The sequence below is a fragment of the Microcaecilia unicolor genome, chromosome 1 (assembly GCF_901765095.1).
Source record: "Microcaecilia unicolor chromosome 1, aMicUni1.1, whole genome shotgun sequence".
Lineage (NCBI taxonomy): Eukaryota > Metazoa > Chordata > Amphibia > Gymnophiona > Siphonopidae > Microcaecilia > Microcaecilia unicolor.
In genome coordinates this window covers 41,591,822-41,614,083 of record NC_044031.1, presented here as the reverse complement: position 1 = coordinate 41,614,083, position 22,262 = coordinate 41,591,822, and the positions used below count along the sequence as shown (strand labels likewise).

General features: G+C 42.1%; 1 protein-coding gene across 1 annotated transcript in view; it reads right to left on the bottom strand.

Annotated features, from left to right (window-relative positions):
- LOC115466151 overlaps positions 1–22,262 on the bottom strand; it is a 168,293-nt gene that overhangs the window by 108,059 nt on the left and 37,972 nt on the right. The window contains exons 6-10 of the mRNA XM_030197264.1: positions 12,733–12,906; positions 6,251–6,403; positions 5,702–5,779; positions 2,247–3,275; positions 1,603–1,776 (exon numbers count right to left, since the gene is read on the bottom strand). Of these exons, the coding sequence (XP_030053124.1) occupies positions 1,603–1,776; positions 2,247–3,275; positions 5,702–5,779; positions 6,251–6,403; positions 12,733–12,906 (1,608 nt within the window). The remainder of the gene's footprint in view (positions 1–1,602; positions 1,777–2,246; positions 3,276–5,701; positions 5,780–6,250; positions 6,404–12,732; positions 12,907–22,262) is intronic.

Here is a 22,262-nt window from a genome sequence, read left to right as displayed (position 1 = left end):
AAATTACAGAATACATAGAACAAACATTGGTTTAATGGGACAGAGTCAGCATGGGTTCAGCCAAGGGAAGTCTTGCCTCACCAATTTGTTTCATTTCTTTGAAGGCGTGAATAAACATGTTGATAAAGGTGAGCCGGTTGATGTAGTGTATCTAGATTTTCAGAAAGCTTTTAACAAAGTTCCTTGAGAAAGACTCCTGAGAAAATGAAGGAATCATGGAATAGGAGGCAATGTCCTTCTGTGGATTAGGAATTGGTTATTGGACAGAAGACAGAGGGTAGGGTTTAAATGGCCATTTTTCTCAAAAGAGGAGAGTGAATAGTGGAGTGCCGGCACAGATCTGTACTGGGACTGGGTGCTAATTAATATATTTATAAATGTTCTGGAAGCGGAACAAGCGAGGTGATTAATTTGCAGATGACTATTCAAAGTTCTGAAAAACACAAGTGGACTGTGAAATATTACAGTAAGACCTTAGGCAACAGGAAGACTGGGCATCCACATGGCAGACCGAAAGTTAATGTGGACAAATGCAAAGTGATGCACTTGGAAGAACAATCCAAATCATAATTCCCTGATGCTAGGGTTCACCTTAGGAGTAAGCACCCAAGAAAAAGATCTAGGTGCCACTGTAGACAATATGCTGAAATCTTAATATGTGGTGGCAGCGGCCAAAGAAGCAAATAGGATGGTAAATAAGACCAAGAATATTATAATGCCTCTGCATTGCTCCATGGTGTGACCTCATCTTGAGTATTGCGTTCAATTCTGGTCGCCATATCTCAAAAAAGATATAGCAGAATTAGAAACGGTTCAAAGAAGAGAAACATTGTGATAAAGAGGATGGAAGGCCTCTCATATGAGGAAAAGATGATGAGGGTTTGAGGCAGGATGTGACTGAGGTCTACAAAATCCTGAGTGGTAAAAACGAATCAATTTTTCATGCTTTCAAAAAGCGTGACCTGGGGTCACTCAATGAAATTTCATGGAAATATTTATAAAACAAATAGGAAGAAACATTTTTTGCAATCAAAGAATAGTTAAGCTCTGGAAGTCATTGCTGGAAGATGTGGTAACAGCGCTTAACGTATCTGGGTTTAAAAAAAGGTTTAGACAAGTACCTGGAGGAAAAGTCCATAGTCTGTTATTGAGATAGATATAGGGGAAGCCACAGCTTGACTTGAGATTGGTAGCATGGAATGTTGCTACTATTTGGGTTTCTGCCAGGTTCATATGATCTGGATTGGCCACTGTTGGAAGCAGGATACTGGGCTAGATGGACCACTAGTCTGACCCAGTATGGCTATTTTTATGTTCTTATTAGGCTAAGGCAGTGCTCACAGATACTGTGTTGGGGAGGGGAAGGGAACAGAGGAAGCACAAACACTGGGCTTGTGGTCTGATCTCTCAAGTGGGAGAGTCTGTTGCTATGATGGTAGAGGTACAGGAGGAGGGGGTAAGGCCTAATTAGGGAAAAACTTCACAGTGGCAAATGAAGGTCTACACAGCACCAGATTTGGACAACCCCCATTTTCTGATCATAAATGGTAATGAGTTGGTGATGGAGCACATTCTGTCTAGATGTTCCCTTCTAACACTCACCATTACTATAAAATATCTGTGGTGGTCTCATGAACCTCTTTTCTACATACTGCATCTCCCCAGCTTCTGCTGTGATTTCTTGCATGGTCTCCCTGCAATGGCCAGTTTCAGACACCAAGACGTCTTGCATCAGTTTCATCAGGCCTTTGATATGAACATTGCCATTTGATTTTCCTGGGAAAATATCCATAACAGTGTTAGCTTTGGAAGTACTAGTATCTATGAGGATCTTCTCCTCCAGGAAAAATAGCTTACCATCCTGTGCTCACCTGTGAGCTCTAGAGCTATACTGGACCCTGAAGCCTGGCTTGTCTGAATATCCTTCAGGGATCCCTTCTATCCTGTCTTGGTAATAGTTTGAAACAAGTGGAATGGTCCCACAAACCAAAAAAGGTAAACCCACTGTCAAATATGCTGTGTGAACACTTTATTAAAATTTAAGAGAATAAAACTTTCAACATGGCCACGTTCCACCCAAATAGTTGCTTCGGAGTAAAAAAAAAAATTAAAACAAGAAGGTGAAATGAACGATTAAAGATATTTCACCTACTTGTTTTATACCAAATCATCCATAAAACATATCCTCCCCTCCCCCTGTAGTAAGAGTTCTGGTCTATTGCTTTGCCTGTCTACTTGATCCTCACCTGGGTGATCCAGTTCTTCCACTTCTCTGCTTGTTTGTGTGTCCAACCAGCTGGGGAGTCTTTGCCAGGAAAACAGATTTGCCTTTTCCTGCGGCTTTCCTGTTCTTTGTTCTTGCAGCTTCCTATTTTCCTGTTCTTGCAGTGTCTTTGCTTCCCATTGCCTCATTCCCTGCTTCTGCAGCTTCCTACGCTGCACCTTATCCCTATCCTGTAAAGTATTTGCTTCTTGCGGTTTGTCTGGTTTCTGCAAGTTTTGAAGTTGCCCCATTTCCTGTAGGTTTTCCTCATCTTCCAGTTCTGCTTTTGGTTGTCTTTCCACGTTTGGCAGTTTGACTGTTTCCTGCTGGTCAACCCTGTCCTGCACTTTCACTGTTTTATGCACAGTTTCCTTTTCTTGTAATTTGTCCACTGTATACAATTGTCTCTTCTGCTGAAGTTTTTCTTTGTCTGGGTGTTCCTCTGCTTCCTGCAGGCTTTCTTTATCTTGTAGTTTGTTCACTTTCTGTTGTTGCTTCATTTCCTTTAGTTTTTTCACATTTTGCTGCTTCTCTGCTTCCTGCAGGTTTCTCTGGTCTTGTGGTTTCTCCCTTTCCTGCCGTTGCCCCATTTGCTGCAGTTTCTCCAGGTGTTGCAATTTGCCTACTTCCTGCAAATATTGCTGTGTTCCAGTTTTCCCTGCTTCCTGTAGGTTTCCCTCATCTTGAGGCTGCCTCATTTCCTGTTGGTTTCCTTCATTTGGCACATGCGTGTTGCTCTTGCTCTGAAGTTGCCTCGTTTCCTGCAGGCCTCCCTTGCCCTGACATTGTCCTGCTTCCTGAAGGATTGCCTTGTTTTGTAGTGGTCTAATTTCCTGCAGGTGTTCTTTTACCAGTGTCCAAGTTTTTTGCAGATTGTGCTTATCTTGTAGCTCGTCTCCTTCCTCAAACTCTTTCTTTACCTGCAGTTTCTTTCCTTCGTGCATTTGCTTTGTATGCGTTTGATTCATTTCTTGTGTTTGGCTCTCTTTGGTCTCAGCTGTGTGCACCACTCCTGCTAGGGGAGAAGGCAGAAATTAGGGCTGTGGTTTGTTCATTTTCCTTATTTTATTTTTTGTTACATTTGTATCCCACATTTTCCCACATATTTGCAAGCTCAATGTGGCTTACATAATAATGTAAAGGCATTCGCCAAGCCCGGTAGGGGATAAGTACAAAATGTTATAGTGGGATAGGGAAGATAAGATTCAATCAAGTTGGGTTTGAGGTAAAAGGGTTTGTTAATGTCCAGTACGATCTTTGATAGTGAAGTGTTGCATGCACTAAGGAGGTAATTCTATAAATTTAGGCAGCAAGTACACGCATAAATGTTGATATCCTAGTCATTTATGTGTATATGTGAACACATGCATGCATAAACAATAATCTGGTTATGCACTGTTCTGCACATATATTCATATCTTTGTATACATTTATCGCCAATCGCACTAGGGCTCCACTCCTAGGTGTCATTGTTCACAAATAAAAAATATTTTGTCCTGCTAATTTTCTTTTCTTGAATCCTACCACACCAGTCCACACATACATATCTTGTCCCCACCTACTAGAAGATGGAAACAGAGAAGAACTTATGGAGCCTGCTATATGCAGGGGCACTATGCAGACTGCAGCTGCTTAGTATTTCTGTAAGGAAGCAAATTTGCCTTCCCTGGATGCCCACAAGAGCAGGGAAGGGGGCCACCCATGATCTCATCATACCCTCCAATCCCCACTAAAGGCATCCATCTTAGAAGACGTCACAAGAACAAATGCAATCAATTATTCAATAGGCCAAACAAAATAAACAGGCAGGATTTTAGATTGATCTGGTAAGACTCAAGGAAAGAAAAGTAGCAGATAAGTCCTAATTTTGCCTTCCTTTTCATCTATCAGGCCAGACATACAGGAAATTACTCTAGGACATACCCCAAAATACAGATCTTCAGCACACCTACCACCAAAGTGGCGTCCTTCCAGGCCTGAACATCTAAAATGGTAATGTCTTGAGAAATTGTGCAAGGACTATCTAACAACCCTACAGAAATCCGCAGGAGAAACGGTTGTAAAATGAGGCACAAAAAGTTCATAGAGCCCTGGGAGCAACACAGCCCTTCACAAGATAAGCTGAATAAACTCCTTAAGCGGCTGTGCTATGGTAGCCTTCGTCATCACTTTTCCTTTCTTTGGTCTCACAAAGAGAGCAAAAAATGATTGGACCTCTGAAAACCACCTATGACCTTCAAATCTGGCACTAGTACCCTATGCACATCAAGACAGTGCAGCTCCCAAAACCAGTCCTCTTTCCAAAAGAATGTACGGAAACAACCCGATTGACTGATGGGGCATCATGTCTCAGCCTGTCACCACTGCATTGCTGGAGAACATTCTTATGGCCTGTCTGCAAATCAGTGGCTTGAATGCCGACAGAGCACTCCTTATGGTCTGCGCTACCAGACATTTTATCTGGCACCTTGCCTTGGCCACAGATCATTGTCTCTGTGCTGTCTGACCCTGACAAAGGGCCCCCAACCAGATAGACTGGCATTAGTGGTGACCACAGTACACGGGTATTTCAAGGTCTACCCTTGGCCAAGTTCTGTAAGCTTAGTTATCGCCTTAGGCTGGATCTGACCCTTGCCTATAGGGAAGCCCAACCTTGCAGCCCAGAGACTGTGCCAACCAAAGCCTCAACAGAGAATTCTGCAATGGCTAACGTGTATGATCTTATGGAGCAACCAAATTCAGAAGTAGGGGTGGACCAAGAAGACTCCTGCAGCCAAATAGGTAGTGTATGAATCTATTAGAAACCACTCATGTATTAGACCCAATACTGGGCTGTGTTTCGACGGTATACACCCATCTGCCTCAAGGATCACTCACTTAACACAGGATGAATAAATAATAAATTGGTGCAAGATGGAAACAATGGAATACTGTAATGTCTGCAAAGACGCCTTCAAACCTGCCAAACCTGCCTTTGGACCTTATTGACCCTCTGTTTATTTTTGCTACAGTGGTTTTTCTCCAATAGAGAGTTTTTTTTACACTGTGGTTGGTTTCGGAGGTTATATTGAAACCAGTGATGATGAGTCTTGTTCAGGGGTACACCATCTCTGTAGGCACCCTTGACACTTGAGGTTTCTATTGTTACAAAGTTGAAGTCCTTATCTACAACAGAATAGTAAGAGCATTTGGTAAGTAGCATACTATGCCATACTTGTCATTTGAATATTTTTCCTGCTATAATTGTCTATTGCTCATGTTTGATTTATTCTTACTGTACACCGCCTTGAGTGAAGAAGTCCTTCAAAAAGGCGGAAAAAAAATCCTAATTAAAAAAAAAAAAGAAATAGAAACCAAATCAAGCATCTCTGCCATGGACCCAAGCAGCTACAGATATTCTCGTGCCAAAGGAACCATCCTCATAAGCAAGTCCCATACCTGGGCCTGAAGCTTGAAATTCTGCTCCTCTCTCAAGAAGACTCCCCTTCTTGGTATCAAACTGGGCACTGAGAAACTCTAAGGAGGAGACAGAGACATACTGGTGAGCTGCAAAGGTGCCCTATTATAGGGTAGGCTCCACAAGTCTTGTTCTTTGTCTTTATCTGCTGGCAAGGGGACAAAAACCCATACGTATGGACTGGTCTAGTAGACCATAAGGAACTAGCATGTTTCTTCCCCATGGACTATCTCTGCAGCACCCCCAACCAGTTCAGGAATGGAAGACCTAATCCAGGAATTGAAACTAGATCTGCATGGCAGCACTTGCCACTGAACCAATGGGTCAAATTATCGAAATGAACGTGCAAGGTCATGGAGGAGAAGGAAGGCAATTGTGCAAAGTCAGGAACAAATGCAAGCTTGAAAGGGATAATAAAGTACATTTAGCCAAGCAAAAGGCCTATGCATACACAGCTGACCTTGGAGTGCAAGCTCTGTACTTCAAGGTCAGAAAGCTTTGTGGTAGTAGAAGGCACAGAATACCTTTACCTTGGGTGATCTGTTTTTTGGGTCCTTGGGGAGGATTGTCACCCAGTATTTTTCTACCTGTGCCCTCAGTCTTCTTGGTGCCTCCCTCTGCTTCAGGCGAAGTATCTTCCTTCAGGAACTTTGCCAAACAATCACCCCCATCATCAGGCACTTCTGATTCAAAAATAAAAGAATCAAGCAAACATTAAAAAAAAAAATTATCACAGTTCAAAAATGCCCTAAGAAAGACTGCAAGATGTATAAAAAAAAGTTTAAAAAAGAAAAGGGGGAATTGAAGAGAAGTCGCAAAGCAGCAAAATCTGTAGGTATAACCTGTGTACAATTTGCTGACAGCCTTAGTAAAAAAATATCACAATGGAATCGGATTTCATTGTGATATTTGAATATATTAGATACTATCCTTCATTTAGCTCTCTTCTGAGTTTTAAGCCTTAGTAAAAATGTCATTCTTTATAGCTGGAAAAAACACTTCTGATTTTGGGGGTTGATATATAGAAACTCAGTAAGAAGGTAAGACAGAAGCAAAGAAAATGATGGCTGATAAAGACCATACAGCCTATCCAGGCTGCTCATCCATACAATCCCGTCCTCTCCCTCAGAGATCCTCTGTGCATAGAAAGAGGCTTGGGTGAATTTACCTGGTTATCTTTAAATGGATAGTCAGTGGCTAACTGAATGACTTACCATCTGGCTAAACCCAACTATTCAAAAATTCGAGTGGGCACATTTTGGCTTGCCTAGGTGCTTAGCTGGGTACTGGGCAAAATTCAGTCAGTTACTGCTGTCGTACTAAGAGGCATATTTTCAAAGCACTTAGCCTTCCAAAGTTGCATAGAAACCTATGGAACTTTGGAAGGCTAAGTGCTTTGAAAATATGCCTCTAAGTGTCTCAAAGTGGAAGTCAGCTTCATGAGCATCTCTGGCCTGACCCGTTTTACCTGTTAAAAACTCCTGTATCTAACTAACATTTAGCTAATTAAAGGGGCCAAATTCCTGGACAGATTTGCTAACTGAAACCCAGTTGAAAACTGCCCATGCTAGTGCAAACTCCAATATTGTTCTCTAAAGTTGAGAAGGCAGCCATAATTGCCACCCTTCCAAGACCATCATACAACATCTATAACTCGCATTCGACAATCAGCTGTAATGTCCATATGCAAACCAATGCTGTACTGAGGGACTCTATTTGTAACCTAACACATTCATTTAAAGTTTTATTGTATGAAATGAAATGCCTACACAAACAATATACCAGGGACACAGTATACAACAACATAATTGGAAGAGCAATTTTTGTCAGACTCAGATGCTATTTATTTATTTATTTACATCATTTGATATACCACTCTTCTGGTTTGCAGCCAATTGCAGTGTTCTTTCCCGTCTATGTGTCAGATCAAAGTATCCCCTACAGCATAAACTCACAACAATGGCATTTATGACATTTTCTATGTCCAAAGGGAGAGTGGTGATTATGACCACCTTCTCAACTTTAAAGAGCAACGTTGGATATACCGTCTCCACTCAGTAACACTATGGATTATGACGCTGTGTTGTGATGGTTCAGAGGATCACCTGACTATATATAGGATAAGAAATACCGCTGCAATTTTAAATATTCCATGATGGCAAAAAGAATTTGCAATATGCTTACGGTGTGTGACCATGGGGTAAAGAGACTGGTCTTATTTTAAACTAGGGCTGTACATTTAACGTGTTAATATCACGATTAACGTGTTAAATGTTTAACGCCTCTCTCCCCCACCTGTAAACATCCAGCATTGCTCTGCCTGCACTTCTTATTTCTCCGGCACACTCCTCTTCACTGCAGCTCCTTCTCCCTGCTTTTCACGGCTGCTGCTGCACTAAAAGCACACTATGTGTCACCTGGCTCAGAGGTGGAACTTCCTGTTACAGAGAGGCTTTGACATGGGCGACGCGACACGAGATGACACAGTATGTTTTCACTGCAGCAGCTGTGAGGAGCAGGGAGAAGGAGTTACAGGGCTGCCAGAGAGGTAAGAGTTGCCAGTGCCAGCAGAAAAAAAGGGAGAAAGATACGGACTATGGCTGGGGGAGTGGGGGGGGGGGGCGAGCGACGGCAGCAGCAGCAGCAGAAGAAAGAGCCCAAGATGCGGAGGAGGAGGGGGGCAATGGCGGGAGAAAGACAAGAGCGAGTGATGTGGGGGAGGGGTGGCAGTGGCAGCAGGAGAAACAGAAGAGCGAGAGATGCAGGGAAGGAGGGGGCGACAGAGGGAGAAAGAGAACAGTCAGAGATGCAAGGGGGAGGGGCAGTAGCAAGGGGGGGGGGGGGCACGGCAGGAGAAAGAGAAGAACAAGAGATACAGGGTAAGGGGTGCTAGAGAGAAAGAGGGGCTTAGCCGAGATTGGATAACAGAGCTGGTAGTGGGAGGCGAGGCTGGTGGTTGGGAGGTGGGGATAGTGCTGGGCAGACTTATACGGTCTGTGCCAGAGCCGATGGTGGGAGGCGGGGATAGCGCTGGGCAGACTTGTACGGTCTGTGCCCTGAAAAAGACAGGTACAAATCAAGGTAAGGTATACACAAAAAAGTGGCACATTTCTTGGGCAGACTGGATGGACCGTGCAGGTCTTTTTCTGCCGTCATCTACTATGTTACTATGTGGGGTGGGGGGAATGCCAGAGAAGTAAGAAGAGGTACCAGGAGAAAAAAAAAGGAGAGAGAAAGAATTATTTGGGGACCACGGGGGGGGGGGGGGGGGATTGGGCAGATGCTAGAAATAGGGGATGGAAGAATCAAAGAAGGGAGATGGTGCCCATAAAAGAGAGGGAAGAAACAAAGAGAAGGAAAAAAAAAAATGATAATCATGGATGGAGGGAAGGGAGGGAGGAGATAGTGCCAGGGGAGGGAAAGCAAGGGAGGAGAGAGAGAGAGATGGGAGAAGATGGAATCAAAGTTTTTGACGAATGTTTAGGATCAATTAAAAAAAAAAAAAAAAGTAAACTATGGGGCTCATTTTGAAAGCACTTACACTTACAAAGTTCCATAGGTTATTATGTAACTTTACAAGTCTAAGTGCTTATTTATTTCAACTCCTTTACATTTGGACCATGCGATTAAAAATTTTAATCACAATCCATTGCGCAATTACAAATTTAAACTAATTATATTTACTGTACCAGCTGACCAAGCCAGAAAGACCTTCTAGCCACAACCCCTAAAGACCACGGACTTCGTTAACGCTCTGAGTAAATCATACAAGGCATCTGCCAGGAACACGGAACCCATCTCAAGCTTAGCGACTTCCCAGTCAATCACTGAAAACGTCATACACTTTTCTATCTAAAACATGCCCTAGCCACTAAGCCTCCATAGATGGTCACCTGTACTGCAAGAGTGGAAACCTCAGAATTGTTTCAGGACAGTCTCTATCCTACAATTCTATGGATCATCCAAAGCTGTACCACCGTCCATGGCACGGTAGTCTTTAGTCACTGTGGAAACTACTGCGACCACCACTGGGGGCTCAAGCATCTCCCTATCCTGCTCCTGCCTAGCATACAGCTTGACCATAGATCTCATTAAAAGAAAAGGAGTATCTGGGGCATCCCACTGAGACTAAGCCTGATATCCTAATGCCTTCTTGATACCCTTTAATACTAAGAGTCCTCCTCCTGAGCCTCATCAAAATTTAGATTGGAAGAAATTAAGGAAATCAGTGCCTATAACTCTTCCCTATGAAAAAACCCTGACTACAGACAAAACCTCTCCTGGGGGCAACTCATTCAACCAAGAGGTTTCTACAAAAGATCCTCCAGCTCCCAATCCACAAAACTGGTTCATGATCATAAATTCCTCAGGAGCATCCTCCTCTCCCCACCCCCACCAAAAGACACCCTCCATCACTTGGAAATGGAGGAATCCTCTGAGGAGGGACCTGAAGGCAAATACTGTCGGGGTTTAGCTCTTTTAAGACAGAAAGCTTTGTACATGGCTAATATAAACTCTGGGGAAAAGCCCACTTCAGCTGGGCTCCCCTTCACATCCCCCAAACATGTGGAAGAAAGAGGAATCGATGCTTTGAGCCACAGAAGCTGGAGTGTTGCAGGTGTTGCAGGCCCCAAAATGGTGGGCAGGGACAGAAGACCTGGCTACCTCAGAAGCCCCACAAAATTTACAGCCTCTTGTTGCGATGAGGCCCCAGTGCTGGCATGTGGAGCACCTCCAGAGTCTGTCACTACTCATGGCTCCCGGTGCGCACAAACCTCGGCACATCCGAAAGGTCTCCCCCTCCAACACTAGTGACTGCAGTTATGCGAGAAAACAAGGAGGCAAAGGCACACAGACAGCCTTCAACTCCTGAACAGAAGAGGATTGGGGGGGGGGGGGCCTTGTATTGTACCCTGGGGCACCAGAGAATACCCTAGGGTCTCAGCACACCAAAGGCAGCCAGAAACACTGAAGGGAGCACAGATAAAACGAAGAAATACAAAAGAATTATAAATAGCAGTTTTATTTATTTATTTATTTATTAAGGGAAAATAACCTACCGAGACAGAAAAATCTAGCCCCTTCCCCCCCAACCGAGACTGAAAGGCTCACCATATCCACCGCCTGCTGGAGACTAAGAAATACTGATTCTTGGATGGATTGGCTCACTCAAGAATCGGGAGTTCAGTCTCCAGTAGAAAGTTGCACGGGGACAGAAATCTAACCCGTCCCCACCCATCCCCGTGAGGAATCTAACCCTCTGCCACGGGAATCTAACCAATCCCTGCCCATCCTCGCCACAAGTAATCTCCTCCATCCCAAGCTAGATTCTATAAGCAGTAAAAATACTAGTAAAAGTAATATAAATCATTTTCTTCCGTCACAGGACCCAAAGCAAGTCAGAAAAAACACAGTTTATATCTAATTGTTCAACCACTCTTAAGATTCACCTTTGGGTTTAAAAAGCAAAACCATATGTATGTAAGGACTGAATAAATGAATTAAACTTAAGTTTAAAGCAAATGCCCTTAATATGTAATAGTTGGCAGCAATAATGAAACAGTGATGGAATATTAAATAGCAAGCAGTCTTAAGCAATAGATTTATTTTCTACTGAACATAATTAACTTTGTATGAACTTGGCGGCTAATAGTGTGCTGAACTGGACAATGTTGGCACATTTAGACTGACACTGGATAAAACATCTGCATGAAGGAAGCCCTTCCCTAATTATTCAATACCTCTCTGTGAAAAAGTAGTAATAAAAAAGGCAAGTGTACTTTTTATAATATACCACTGCAATCCACAAAACAAAAGGAGCACGTTCCCACATGCCATCTTTTTCTTTTGATGTAGGCACAGGGAAAAAATTTTTTTTTAATGCTCCTAGGTTTCAACCTAATTCATGTTTAATGTTGGATATAAATGTCATAAATAAGTAAATAGATAGGAACTCTGGATGCTGAGCACCTGATTCTCATAACATGATGCCTGTTTTAGTAGCCCTTTACCAGAAGAAAAAAAAATCTCTGCATGAATATAACAGTATTAGGGTGTCCCTATAACCAGCCCCTCCAAATGACATACTGATTACGATTTATAACGAATTACTACTCTACCTATGAAAAGTTATTCCGTTATTGTACTTCCTCTGTGTACATCCTTATGATGCACAAGCCGGTATGTTTGAAAATATAAGTGAGATTAAATAAAAATGCTACCAACAATAAAGAACAACGTGGATGAAGGAGCTCATAGGTTTACTTGCTTTGTTTTGAGTGTACAGCGATGGTGGAGGAAGGGGAAACACAGACTCACCTACATGGCTTCAATTTTTTTTATCATCCAGACATCATCCATCCACCTCCCCTTCGGCCCTGGGTGTCCTCCTAGTACATACCTCAAGGCACCCTGATGGTCTAGTGGCTTCTTTGAGGTAGGAAAGATACTCACTTTTTCCTGCCCACTGCTGCTGATTCTGTCTCCGCTTTTTAAAAATGGCTGCTGAGACTTCCAGCAGTGGCCTCACAAGACTTCCATGGAGGCCTCACAATGCTGCTGCTGCTGGGAGTCTCGGCAGCCATTTAAAAAAAAGGAGAGATGAGAGGATCAGTGCCGCAGCAGCAGGCAGGAAACAGTGGGGATCTTTCCTGCCCCAAAGAAGCCACTAGACCACCAGGATACTTTGAAGCATGTGCCAGGAGGGCACTCTGTGCTCAGAGGAGGTAAGGCACTTCCACAGGGATCCTGCAGGACCTGGGCCCCTCCCCATGGGATCCCCGCAGACCTGGAGGGGCTCTCCATGGGAATCCCACTATCCCCGCCCCCGTGCAGCTCTCTAGTCTCCAGCAGATGGTAGGTGTGCTCATCCCATCAGTCTGCTCTGGGCCAGTCTGGAGAGACGTTAAGGAACCTAACTGATAAAGGCTTCTCAAACTCATGTCACAAAGGTCAATGAATCTCACAAGTTTGGTGTCATTATAAAGAGCTCCAAGACAAGTAGGTGATCTACCTTTTGTATGGGACCTCTTCACCCCCATCTCAGGTTTCCTTGGTACCATGCTTCCTCTGTGGATGCTGGTAGCTGTATCATCTCCAGATGTGGTGGAAGAACACGATTTACTAACTATTATTTTCTTCAGATAGTTTAACAGATCGTGTAGGGGTGTATTGCCTGTAGCCGCTACTGTTTTGACAGAGAAAAAAAAAGTTTTAAGTAATTAACCAAATTAACAGATTCCTCACATCCATGAACCTTGAACAACCCAATAGAGGTTTTCCACATCAGCACAATAAAGAACCCTAAATGAGCCATTCCAAACATCTGTTGCCTAGTTTCTTGCTATTGTATGTATAAGATTCCACAGATATGATGGTGTGGCTAGATACATTCTGAACAGATATGAATTCACTTTTGTTAGTAACGTTCAACATGGAGATGGTTTTACATCAACATCCCTCAGTGGAGGTCTCGAGGAGTGGTTTTTAAAACCTTAGAACAAAGAGAGTTAGTCTACGCATTGGGTTCGGACTTCTTTAATTAACAGATTAGCCAAGCTGCTATTGAAAGAAACTCTTTTGCATTTGGCTATCCGTATTGCCAACAGCAACGATGATGGCATTAAATTTAGTGATGATGGCATTAAATTTAGTAAATTTTTGAGAAGTGATAGTTGGTATCAGATTCTTTTCAAAATTATATCAAACTTTGGAAAACAGCATACAGGAAATATTTTTGTTCTGTGCGATGGTATGGTATTTCAACTGGAAGAGTTTGCCTCATAGAAATCTTATAATCATCATATTACACTGTAAAACACAAGTGGGGATGTGATGAATATATCTATAGCCATTAGAAAGAGTAAAATTAATAAAGCATTTTGAGTGTGTAAAGCATGTTTTACAAAATAAAATGGCTCTTATAAAACTGTACATAGATATACACACTTACAAATAGTGCCCACAGAAAGCCCCAACTTTCATGTGATATACCCGTAAGCATTCCCTGAAAAAGGACAAAGTTGAAACGTACACTTGCACTTTGTAAAGTATACTCAAAAAAAGAATGAAGTGAGAAAACAACTATAAAAAAGATCTCTAAAATATAACAGCTATCAAAAATTGAAGAAAATTTGTATGAATACAAATATTGTTATTAAATATTATCAAGTAACATTACACAACTCAAACTTCCAATGCTCAATTATAAACATGACCCATTTGGATAAGGCACAGAATTATATATAAAAACATTTCACCAAAGGTTTGTTGCAAAACCTGTTAACATGATCAGAATTCGCTATTTATACCAAAATATAAAATAAACTACTTGAAACTTATCCGGTAAGCTGAAATACCATGTCACTCATATCCTTTTAAAATAAACCAGGTGTATATTCCTTGTGTTAAATGCTGTTTTTCTGTCCAGCTGAGTCTCAAGTGGTGAATATTGATGCCACAGCCGTTTACATAATTCAGAAGTTTCTCCAGTGTTGCCTTATCCCCTGGCCAGATGAAAAAGTATGCCATCTACAAACCTTTTCCATATCACAATGAATGGAGCCATAGGGCGAATGATATATAAACTTATTTTCAAACTGAGCCATTTAGCCATTAGAGCAATACTGCCACAGCCAACGAATCCCTAGGGGGTTGAGGATTAATAAGGAGCATAGGTTCCTTGATGATACAAAATATGTAGAGCAGAGGAATCAAGTACTCAACCTGATGCTCCTTAGATCTTATGTTGCTTACTATTGATAGACTGAACAAAATGTTGGTAGATCAACAACGGGATTTACAGTTGAAATTAGATCAATTAAAGCCATCAACTGCACCCAGTGGCGTACCAAGGTGGGGGTGGTCCGCCCCGGGTGCACGCCGCTGGGGGGGTGCCGCGCGCCGGTCAGCGTCGTGCGTTTCCATGCTCCCTCTGCCCCGGAACAGGAAGTAACCTGTTCCGGGGCAGAGGGAGCATGGAAACGAACGACGCTGACTGGCACATGGCACCCCCCCCAGTGGCGTGCACCCGGGGGGGGTCCTTCGCTGGGTGGGGGGGGGGGGGGCGGGGCGCGTCGGCGATCTGCCCCAGGTGTCAGCCCCTCTAGGAACGCCACTGACTGCACCAGACGTTTATGAATCTAAGATCCCAAAATATAACAAGCAAATAGAAGAATAATCGCCAACAAATAAGATCTAAAAAAAAAAAAAGCTAAATACTAGAGGGATAAATTTGATTAAACATTTCATTTATCCCTGGATGAAGTGGGAGATCTAGATAATCATGGAGACAAAATAAAAAAAAGTATGCTTCATAAATTCATCCAGTGATTCCTCTGGTGATGAACTGACTGTTAAGACTTCAGTTTCATCTGCCGGGGTGGAAGGAACAGACTCCACGTTACAGTCTTCTTTTTTGAGGTTCCCCCAAGGAAGGGACTCAGCCAGTACCTACAGCTCCTGTATCCAAAATCAAGTCCCGCCAACAGGTGAAGAAATGGCTCTGAAAATATTCAACCTGTCATCTAAACAATTGACCCCTCAGCAATTATCAGTTTTAGAACTGGGTCTACCTTATGTACCACCTTCTAATGTTTGTGATTCTTTTTCTACTCGTGTATATTTACATAGGTTTTTTTGTAAATCACATTTACGTTTATTTTTTCAAGATCAGTCAGTAGAAGACAGTAGCTCAGTAAGTTTTTCGGACAGATATAAAAATTAAATCTGGGTGCCTCCGGGCCTTGTAGATATGTTTATTTTCACATTTCAGTAGTTGATGGTTAAGGAATTAGACCAAACAGAGAAGACCCCTGAAAACCAGTTTCATAATTTAACTAATGATCAAGGTAAGGCGTTACATTCTCTTCACGAAAATGATTCATTAGTGATAACCAGAGCGGACAAGGGGGGAGGGGTAGTTGTACAGGATAAAGTAGATTATATTACAGAGGCAACATGGAAGCTGAATAACAATACATATTTTTTCTTATACTATCTGTAGATCCTACTAAGAGTTATTAAAGTTTAGTTCAGCATATACTTTCTCAAGCAAATTTAGACGGTATTATTATATCTCATAAAGAGAATCAATATTTATATAGGTCTAAACCCACAGTACCCATTATATATTTTATACCAAAGATACACAAGTTGTTGTTCGCTCCCCTCCCCCCCTTGCTGCCCGATAGTATCGGGGAAGGGCTCTTTGTTTGAGCCCTTATCCCAATACTTAGATATTCATTTACAAGAGTTTATATATAAATATTCAATTTTTTGTAAGGGATTCTACTCATCTTATACAAATGTTACAATCTACTGATCTTAGGGGAACTGAATCTAGCACATCGATGACTTTAGATGTGAATGCCCTTTATACCAATATACCTCAAAAGGAAGAGTTGCAAATGGTGGATAGTCATTTACAGCTACTTCAATTATCTGCAGATAAAATAAATTTGATGAATAATATGGCTAAATTAGTTATTACAAACAATTATTTCAGATTTCAGTCTCAATGCTATTTGCAGACTAAAGGAGTAGCGATGCGAGCCATGGTAGCACCTTCCATCGCTTGCCTTTATATGGCTCATTTGAAAATAAGTTTATATATCATTCATCCATCCTATGCCCTGTTTATTGTGGTATGGAAAAGGTTTATAAATGGCATATTTTTTGTCTGATTAGTAAATTATAACAGAAACCTTCGTGAAAATTTTTAAAGAAAAAATATATCTCATTTACTCATATTGTGTATGTAATTGCTTTTTATACAAATTTCAATAAAATATATAAATATTTATTTGTTGTGCTCAGTTTTTTTGGTGTATTGTTGTGGACTGAAAATCCAAGCTTTGCAGGGACACCACATTTACATCATTGCACATCCTACCTCCATCCTAATAATAGTGTTCAATAAATGGACAAAGTCCAAAAAAATATTAAGGACTGATGGTCAAAAAATTAAATAACAGCTACTTAGCTTAGGTGGAGATTGTGCAGAATCAAAGATCTTCTTCCTGCAAAGTTCTTGTCCACTGCAATACTTTTTTTCAAAAAATCACTCCGTGCAGGATTTAAGAACAAAGAAATCACTGTTCCAACAGTTTTAGTTTTGTCTGGTCAGGGGATAAGGCAACACTGAATTATGTAAATGGCTGTGACATCAACGTTATATTTCATCTCATATAGGATATCATTCTATTAATTTTTTAGATGTAACAGTTAAAATTGGTTCAGGGACAGTTTGTAACCACCATCTTCCACAAACCTACTGATCGAAATACTCTACTGCATTACTGAAATCATCATCCAAAACAGTTGCGTGATGGTATAAGGATAGGACAATTTTTGCAAGTTAAAAGATTATGCTCAAACCAACAGGATTTCAGGGTTCAGGCTAATCAAATTGCAAATATTCACAAATCAAGGGCACCCCTCTAAAGTAGTTAAAAGAGCTTATGCTAGGAGCCAGGCTCACCCACCGGGAATGGCTATTTGAAGAATGTAATACTCAAGATCAGTCTCAAGTAGCATACGTATTACCATATTTCACTCAGGCTATGAGACTCCATCAAATCATTTGTAAATATTGGGATGAACATAAGAACATAAGTGTTGCCATGCTGGGACAGACCGAAGGTCCATCAAGCCCAGCATCCCATCTCCAACAGTGGCCAATCCAGGCCACAAGCATCTGGCAAGATCCCAAAACAGCAGAATACATTTTAAGTTGCTTATCTTACAAACAAGCAGTGGATTTTCCCCAAATCCTATGGACTTTTCCTTTAGAAAACCATCCAAACCCCTTTTAAATACCAAGTTAACTGCCTTTACTACATTCTCTGGCAATGAGTTCAATCACATGTTGAGTGAAGAAATATTTTCTCCAATTTGTTTCAAATGTACCACTTCATTGCATGCCCTCTAGTCCCAGCATTTTTGGAAAGAGCAAGCAAGCTATTCACGTCCACCTGTTCCACTCTACTCTCCCCTCAGCCATCCCCTCTCCAAGCTGAAGAGCCCTAGATGCTTAAGCCTTTCCCCATAGGGAAGCCATCCCATTCTCCCTATAACTTTCATCGCCCTTCTCTGCATCTCTTCCAATTCCACCGCATCTTTTTTTGAGAATTCCACTATATACAGTAGCAGATTCCAAACTCTGTGTGATGAGTATCCACTCTATTGGCTATCTTCATGTCATCTGCAAAAAGGCAAATCTTTCCTTCCAACCCTTCAGCAATATCTCTCACATATATTAAACAGAATAAGCCCCAGCACCGACCCCTGAGGAACTCCTGCTCACCTTCCTTTCCTTGGAGCGGATTCCATTTACCACCACCCTCTGCCACCTGTCAATCAACCAGTTTCTTATCCAGTTCACCACTTTCGGTCCTAAGTTCAGCCCTTTCAGCTTATTCATGAGTCTTCTGTGGGGGACCTACTACTACTACTTAGCATTTTTATAGCGCTACAAGGCGTACGCAGCGCTGCACAAACATAGAAGAAAGACAGTCCCTGCTCAAAGAGCTTACAATCTAATAGACAAAAAATAAAGTAAGCAAATCAAATCAATTAATGTGTACAGGAAGGAGAAGAGGAGGGTAGGTGGAGGCGAGTGGTTACGAGTCAAAAGCAATGTTAAAGAGGTGGGCTTTCAGTCTAGATTTAAAGGTGGCCAAAGATGGGGCAAGATGTAGGGGCTCAGGAAGTTTATACCAGGCGTAGGGTGCAGCGAGACAGAAGGCGCGAAGTCTGGAGTTGGCAATAGTGGAGAAGGGAACAGATAAGAAGGATTTATCCATGGAGCGGAGTGCAAGGGAAGGGGTGTAGGGAAGGACGAGTGTGGACCGTATCAAAGGCTTTGTTGAAATCCAAGTAGATTAAATCTAGCGCACGTCCCTCATCCAGTTCTTTGGTCACCCAGTCAAAGAAGTCAATGAGATTTGTTTGGCAGGATTTTCCTTTGGTAAAGCCATGTTGCCTCAGGTCCTGTAACCCATTGGCTTCTAGAAAGTTAACTATCCTTTCTTTCAGCAGTGACTCCATTATTTTTCCTACCACCAACGTGAGACTTACCGGCCTGTAGTTTCCCCACTTCTTTTTTTTTTTTATATCTGTTTATTGGCACAACATTGAGCATACATAAATATCAAAGCCAACAGACTAATTACAGAACTCAAACATTCACAGTTCTAGAAGAAAGGAATGCCAAACGTACATATTTTAATTTTAACCCCCCCCCCCAATCTAAACCCTAATCTCCCCTCCCCCCTCCCTCCCTCAACAATTCAATATTCTACTTTTTGCAATGGGAGTGAGCGTGTCCCAGAACGGCGACCAGATTTTACAAAACTGGTCTCCTCTGGTGGAAGCCAAATCACTGATCCCTCGTCTTTCTAACGAGCAGCACTGCATCATTGCCCATCGCCAATGTAGTGTGCAGGGGGCCTCCCGACTAAGCCACAGCTGCAAAATAGTTCTTTTCCCCATCAGCACTGATCTCTTCAAAAAGGCCTGCAGGCCTTCCGGCTTATGCCCTCTTACCAGGAAGACATCAAATAATTGTCCAGGAGTGGATTTCCAACGCACTTTCCACATAGCCGAGATCTGTTGACCCAGGGCCAGCCAGAATGCTGATACTACATGACAATGCCAGAACATGTGGCCCAGGGAGGGCCCCCCCCCCCCCCATGGCACACTTGGGACAATCATCAGTCTCTCTCAGAGATGCTCTAAAGGCCCTGTGAGGTGAGATGTGCAGCCGAAGAATAAATTTATAGTTCAATTCCCACCAGGCTGCATTCGCAGTCACTTTGTGAATAGATTTTAGGCAGTTCGTTGCTTGCTGCGGCTCCACTCGCCACTTTAATTCCTGGCTCCACAAATCACAAATAGGAGTGGTATCGAGAGGTTCTAGAGAATCTCGTAGGCAGCTGTGAAAGTATTTCAATGAAGTTCTATGTTGTGCCTCCAAGTCCAGTAGCTCGTCTTGTCTCTCCCAAACTCCCTGCCTCAGGGAGTCTGCAGGCAGGGACTGAATATTGTGTTTCATTTGAAAATAAGCAAAGTTATCACCTTGTTCAAGAGCATATTCCTCGCATAAAGCCTGAAAGGGTTTAATGGTCCCCTGCTCTGTCACTACCTGGAACAAATAATGGATCCCCCGGACAGCCCATCTCCTCAACAAGCGGGAAGATTCTCCCTCCGGAAATGCCGGATTACCCCGAATCAGCAGTAAGGGCGTCACCGACTTGTTCCACTTGTGTGTATTCCCTGTCTCCACTTTTGTGAAGAGGTACAACATCCGCTCGTCTCCAATCTCGCGGAACCTCTCCCCCGTCTCTAAAGATCTATTAAATAAATCTTTAAGAGGTCCCCGCCAGAGCCTCCCTGAGCTCCCTCAGTATCCTGGGATGTATTTAGTCCACCTTCAGATTCTCCAACTGTATATAAACTCTTTTTTTTCTGTAAACGGCGCAGTATCCACTCCATTCCCAGATATTCCCTCAGCAGCCAACCGTGGTCCTTCTCTAGAATTTTCCTCCATGAATACTGAAGAGAAGTAACCGTTTAGCACATTCGCTTTATCCTCCCCACATAACCATTCTCATCTTTCAGTCTTGCAATTCCATTCCTATTTTTTGTCCTTTCTCCAATATATCTGAAAAAGGTCTTGTCACCTCTATACATTTTTAGCCATTTTTTTCTTCCACTCACGTTTTTGCTTGCCCTATTTCTCTCTTGTTTCTTTGAGTTTAATCCGATAATCTTTTCCGTGATCCTCTCGTTGCGTTCTTTTGTATTTCTTGAACAAAGCCTCTTTTGCTCTTATTTTCAGCTACTTGTTTGGAGAACCATATAGGCTTCCCCGTTTCTCTTGGTTTTATTTACTTTCCTCAAAACCAGTAAATTATAATACCATAGAGTCTCAATTATCCAGCGAAAACGGGACCGACAGGTGGTTGTTGGATAATCAAAAAGACAATTAATACAGAAAAAGGGGATGAGAGATAAAATAGAAGTATACTAAATGCATGTTTCAAAAGAGGAAAAAAAACGAGCTTAAAACTTAATGTGCCCAAGAATCTTATGTAGCACTGCTGCCTTTTAACTAAACGTGATGCCGCGAAAAAGAGAAACCCGAGCACATCTCAACAACAATGCTGAGACGTCACTGAGGTATGTTTGATAATCCAGAACATTGGATAAGCAAGACTCTACTGTGCTGTAAATCATGCGCTTTCTTGCTGACATCTAGGCATGAGCATTTACACCAGCTGTAGGACTGGTGTAAGTGATCGCACCGTAAATTGAGGTATGTTTTTGGCCACTTGCACCCTACTTTTTTTTTTTTTTTAATAAAATAGGCATCCTCAATATGTTTGCATTGTAAAGATAAACAATCTAAGGTAAGTCTTGCAGCAGTGTTCTGCACAAGTTACAAGGGCGAAATGGAAAACAGCAGGTAGACCAAAATAGATGGCACTACAGTAGTCAATAGCAGCACATAACATGGACAGTTCAAAAATCAAATGGGTTCCAAGTATTGCTTTAACGTATGTAATAAGAGAAGTTTAAAGAAGGATGGAGCCGCTATGAGTGGGAGTTTCCCCAGACTGGTGGCATTTCCACAAAGAAGTAAATATGCTTATGTGGCGAAGTAGTGGGTTTTCCAGTATGTGAATTATAAGAATATTTCATGAAGGTACATGTTTTATGTTTAAAGCTGTTACAGAGAAATGACTGTTAGTAACCTGCACTGATGTGGCCAGCTACTTTAAAAAAATGTTGTTCTGGGCTCTGATTGGCTCAGGAGTTCAAATCCAGTCTGGAAATATTGGATTTTTCTCCAGTCTCAGCCAGGGAGAGGAGAAAGAAAGATCTCTTCACTGAGACCCAGTGAGCAGATATATTTCCGGTACTCCCCAGGCACTATTTAGGTAGTGACTAAATGTTTAGATAGTTTTAATATTGATCCATATTCAGTTACCTGTTACTGTGTGCTGTTTTTATGGTTCACTGTTCAACATTTTTATGACAATAAACCTTTTTTAGTTTATTGACTCTGCTTGTCCGGACTGACTAAGAATCCTGGTGGTTTATATGTTGGGTCTGTGAATGCTTTCTAGGATCTGTGGGACCACTGGGAGTGTGGCCCCAGTAATCTAGAAATCACTGGGGATAACTTGAGAAACTCGCCCAGAGGCGGTTAGAACCCAGTCGGTGGGAGTAGGATGTTAGTGTAGAGCACATGCCCAAGTGTAGGCGGACCTGAGCTGTGCTGGGGATAGACCCTAAGTGGCCACAGGATTAGCCCCAGGCAGGTGGCTAGGTGTTTTGTGACAGTTTACTTTGTATAAAATAATAAAAAAAAATCCTGTGACCCACGAATGCCTTCAACTGTCTCTTTTTACTCAGTTAACATTTACGTGGTCTCTATCTACCCAAATAAAATTCAGCCAGGAGAAATGGGGAATTATTCAAATCATGAGTTTTGACTGATTACTGTCAGAAGTTAGGCAGACAGGACAAACCCTATGA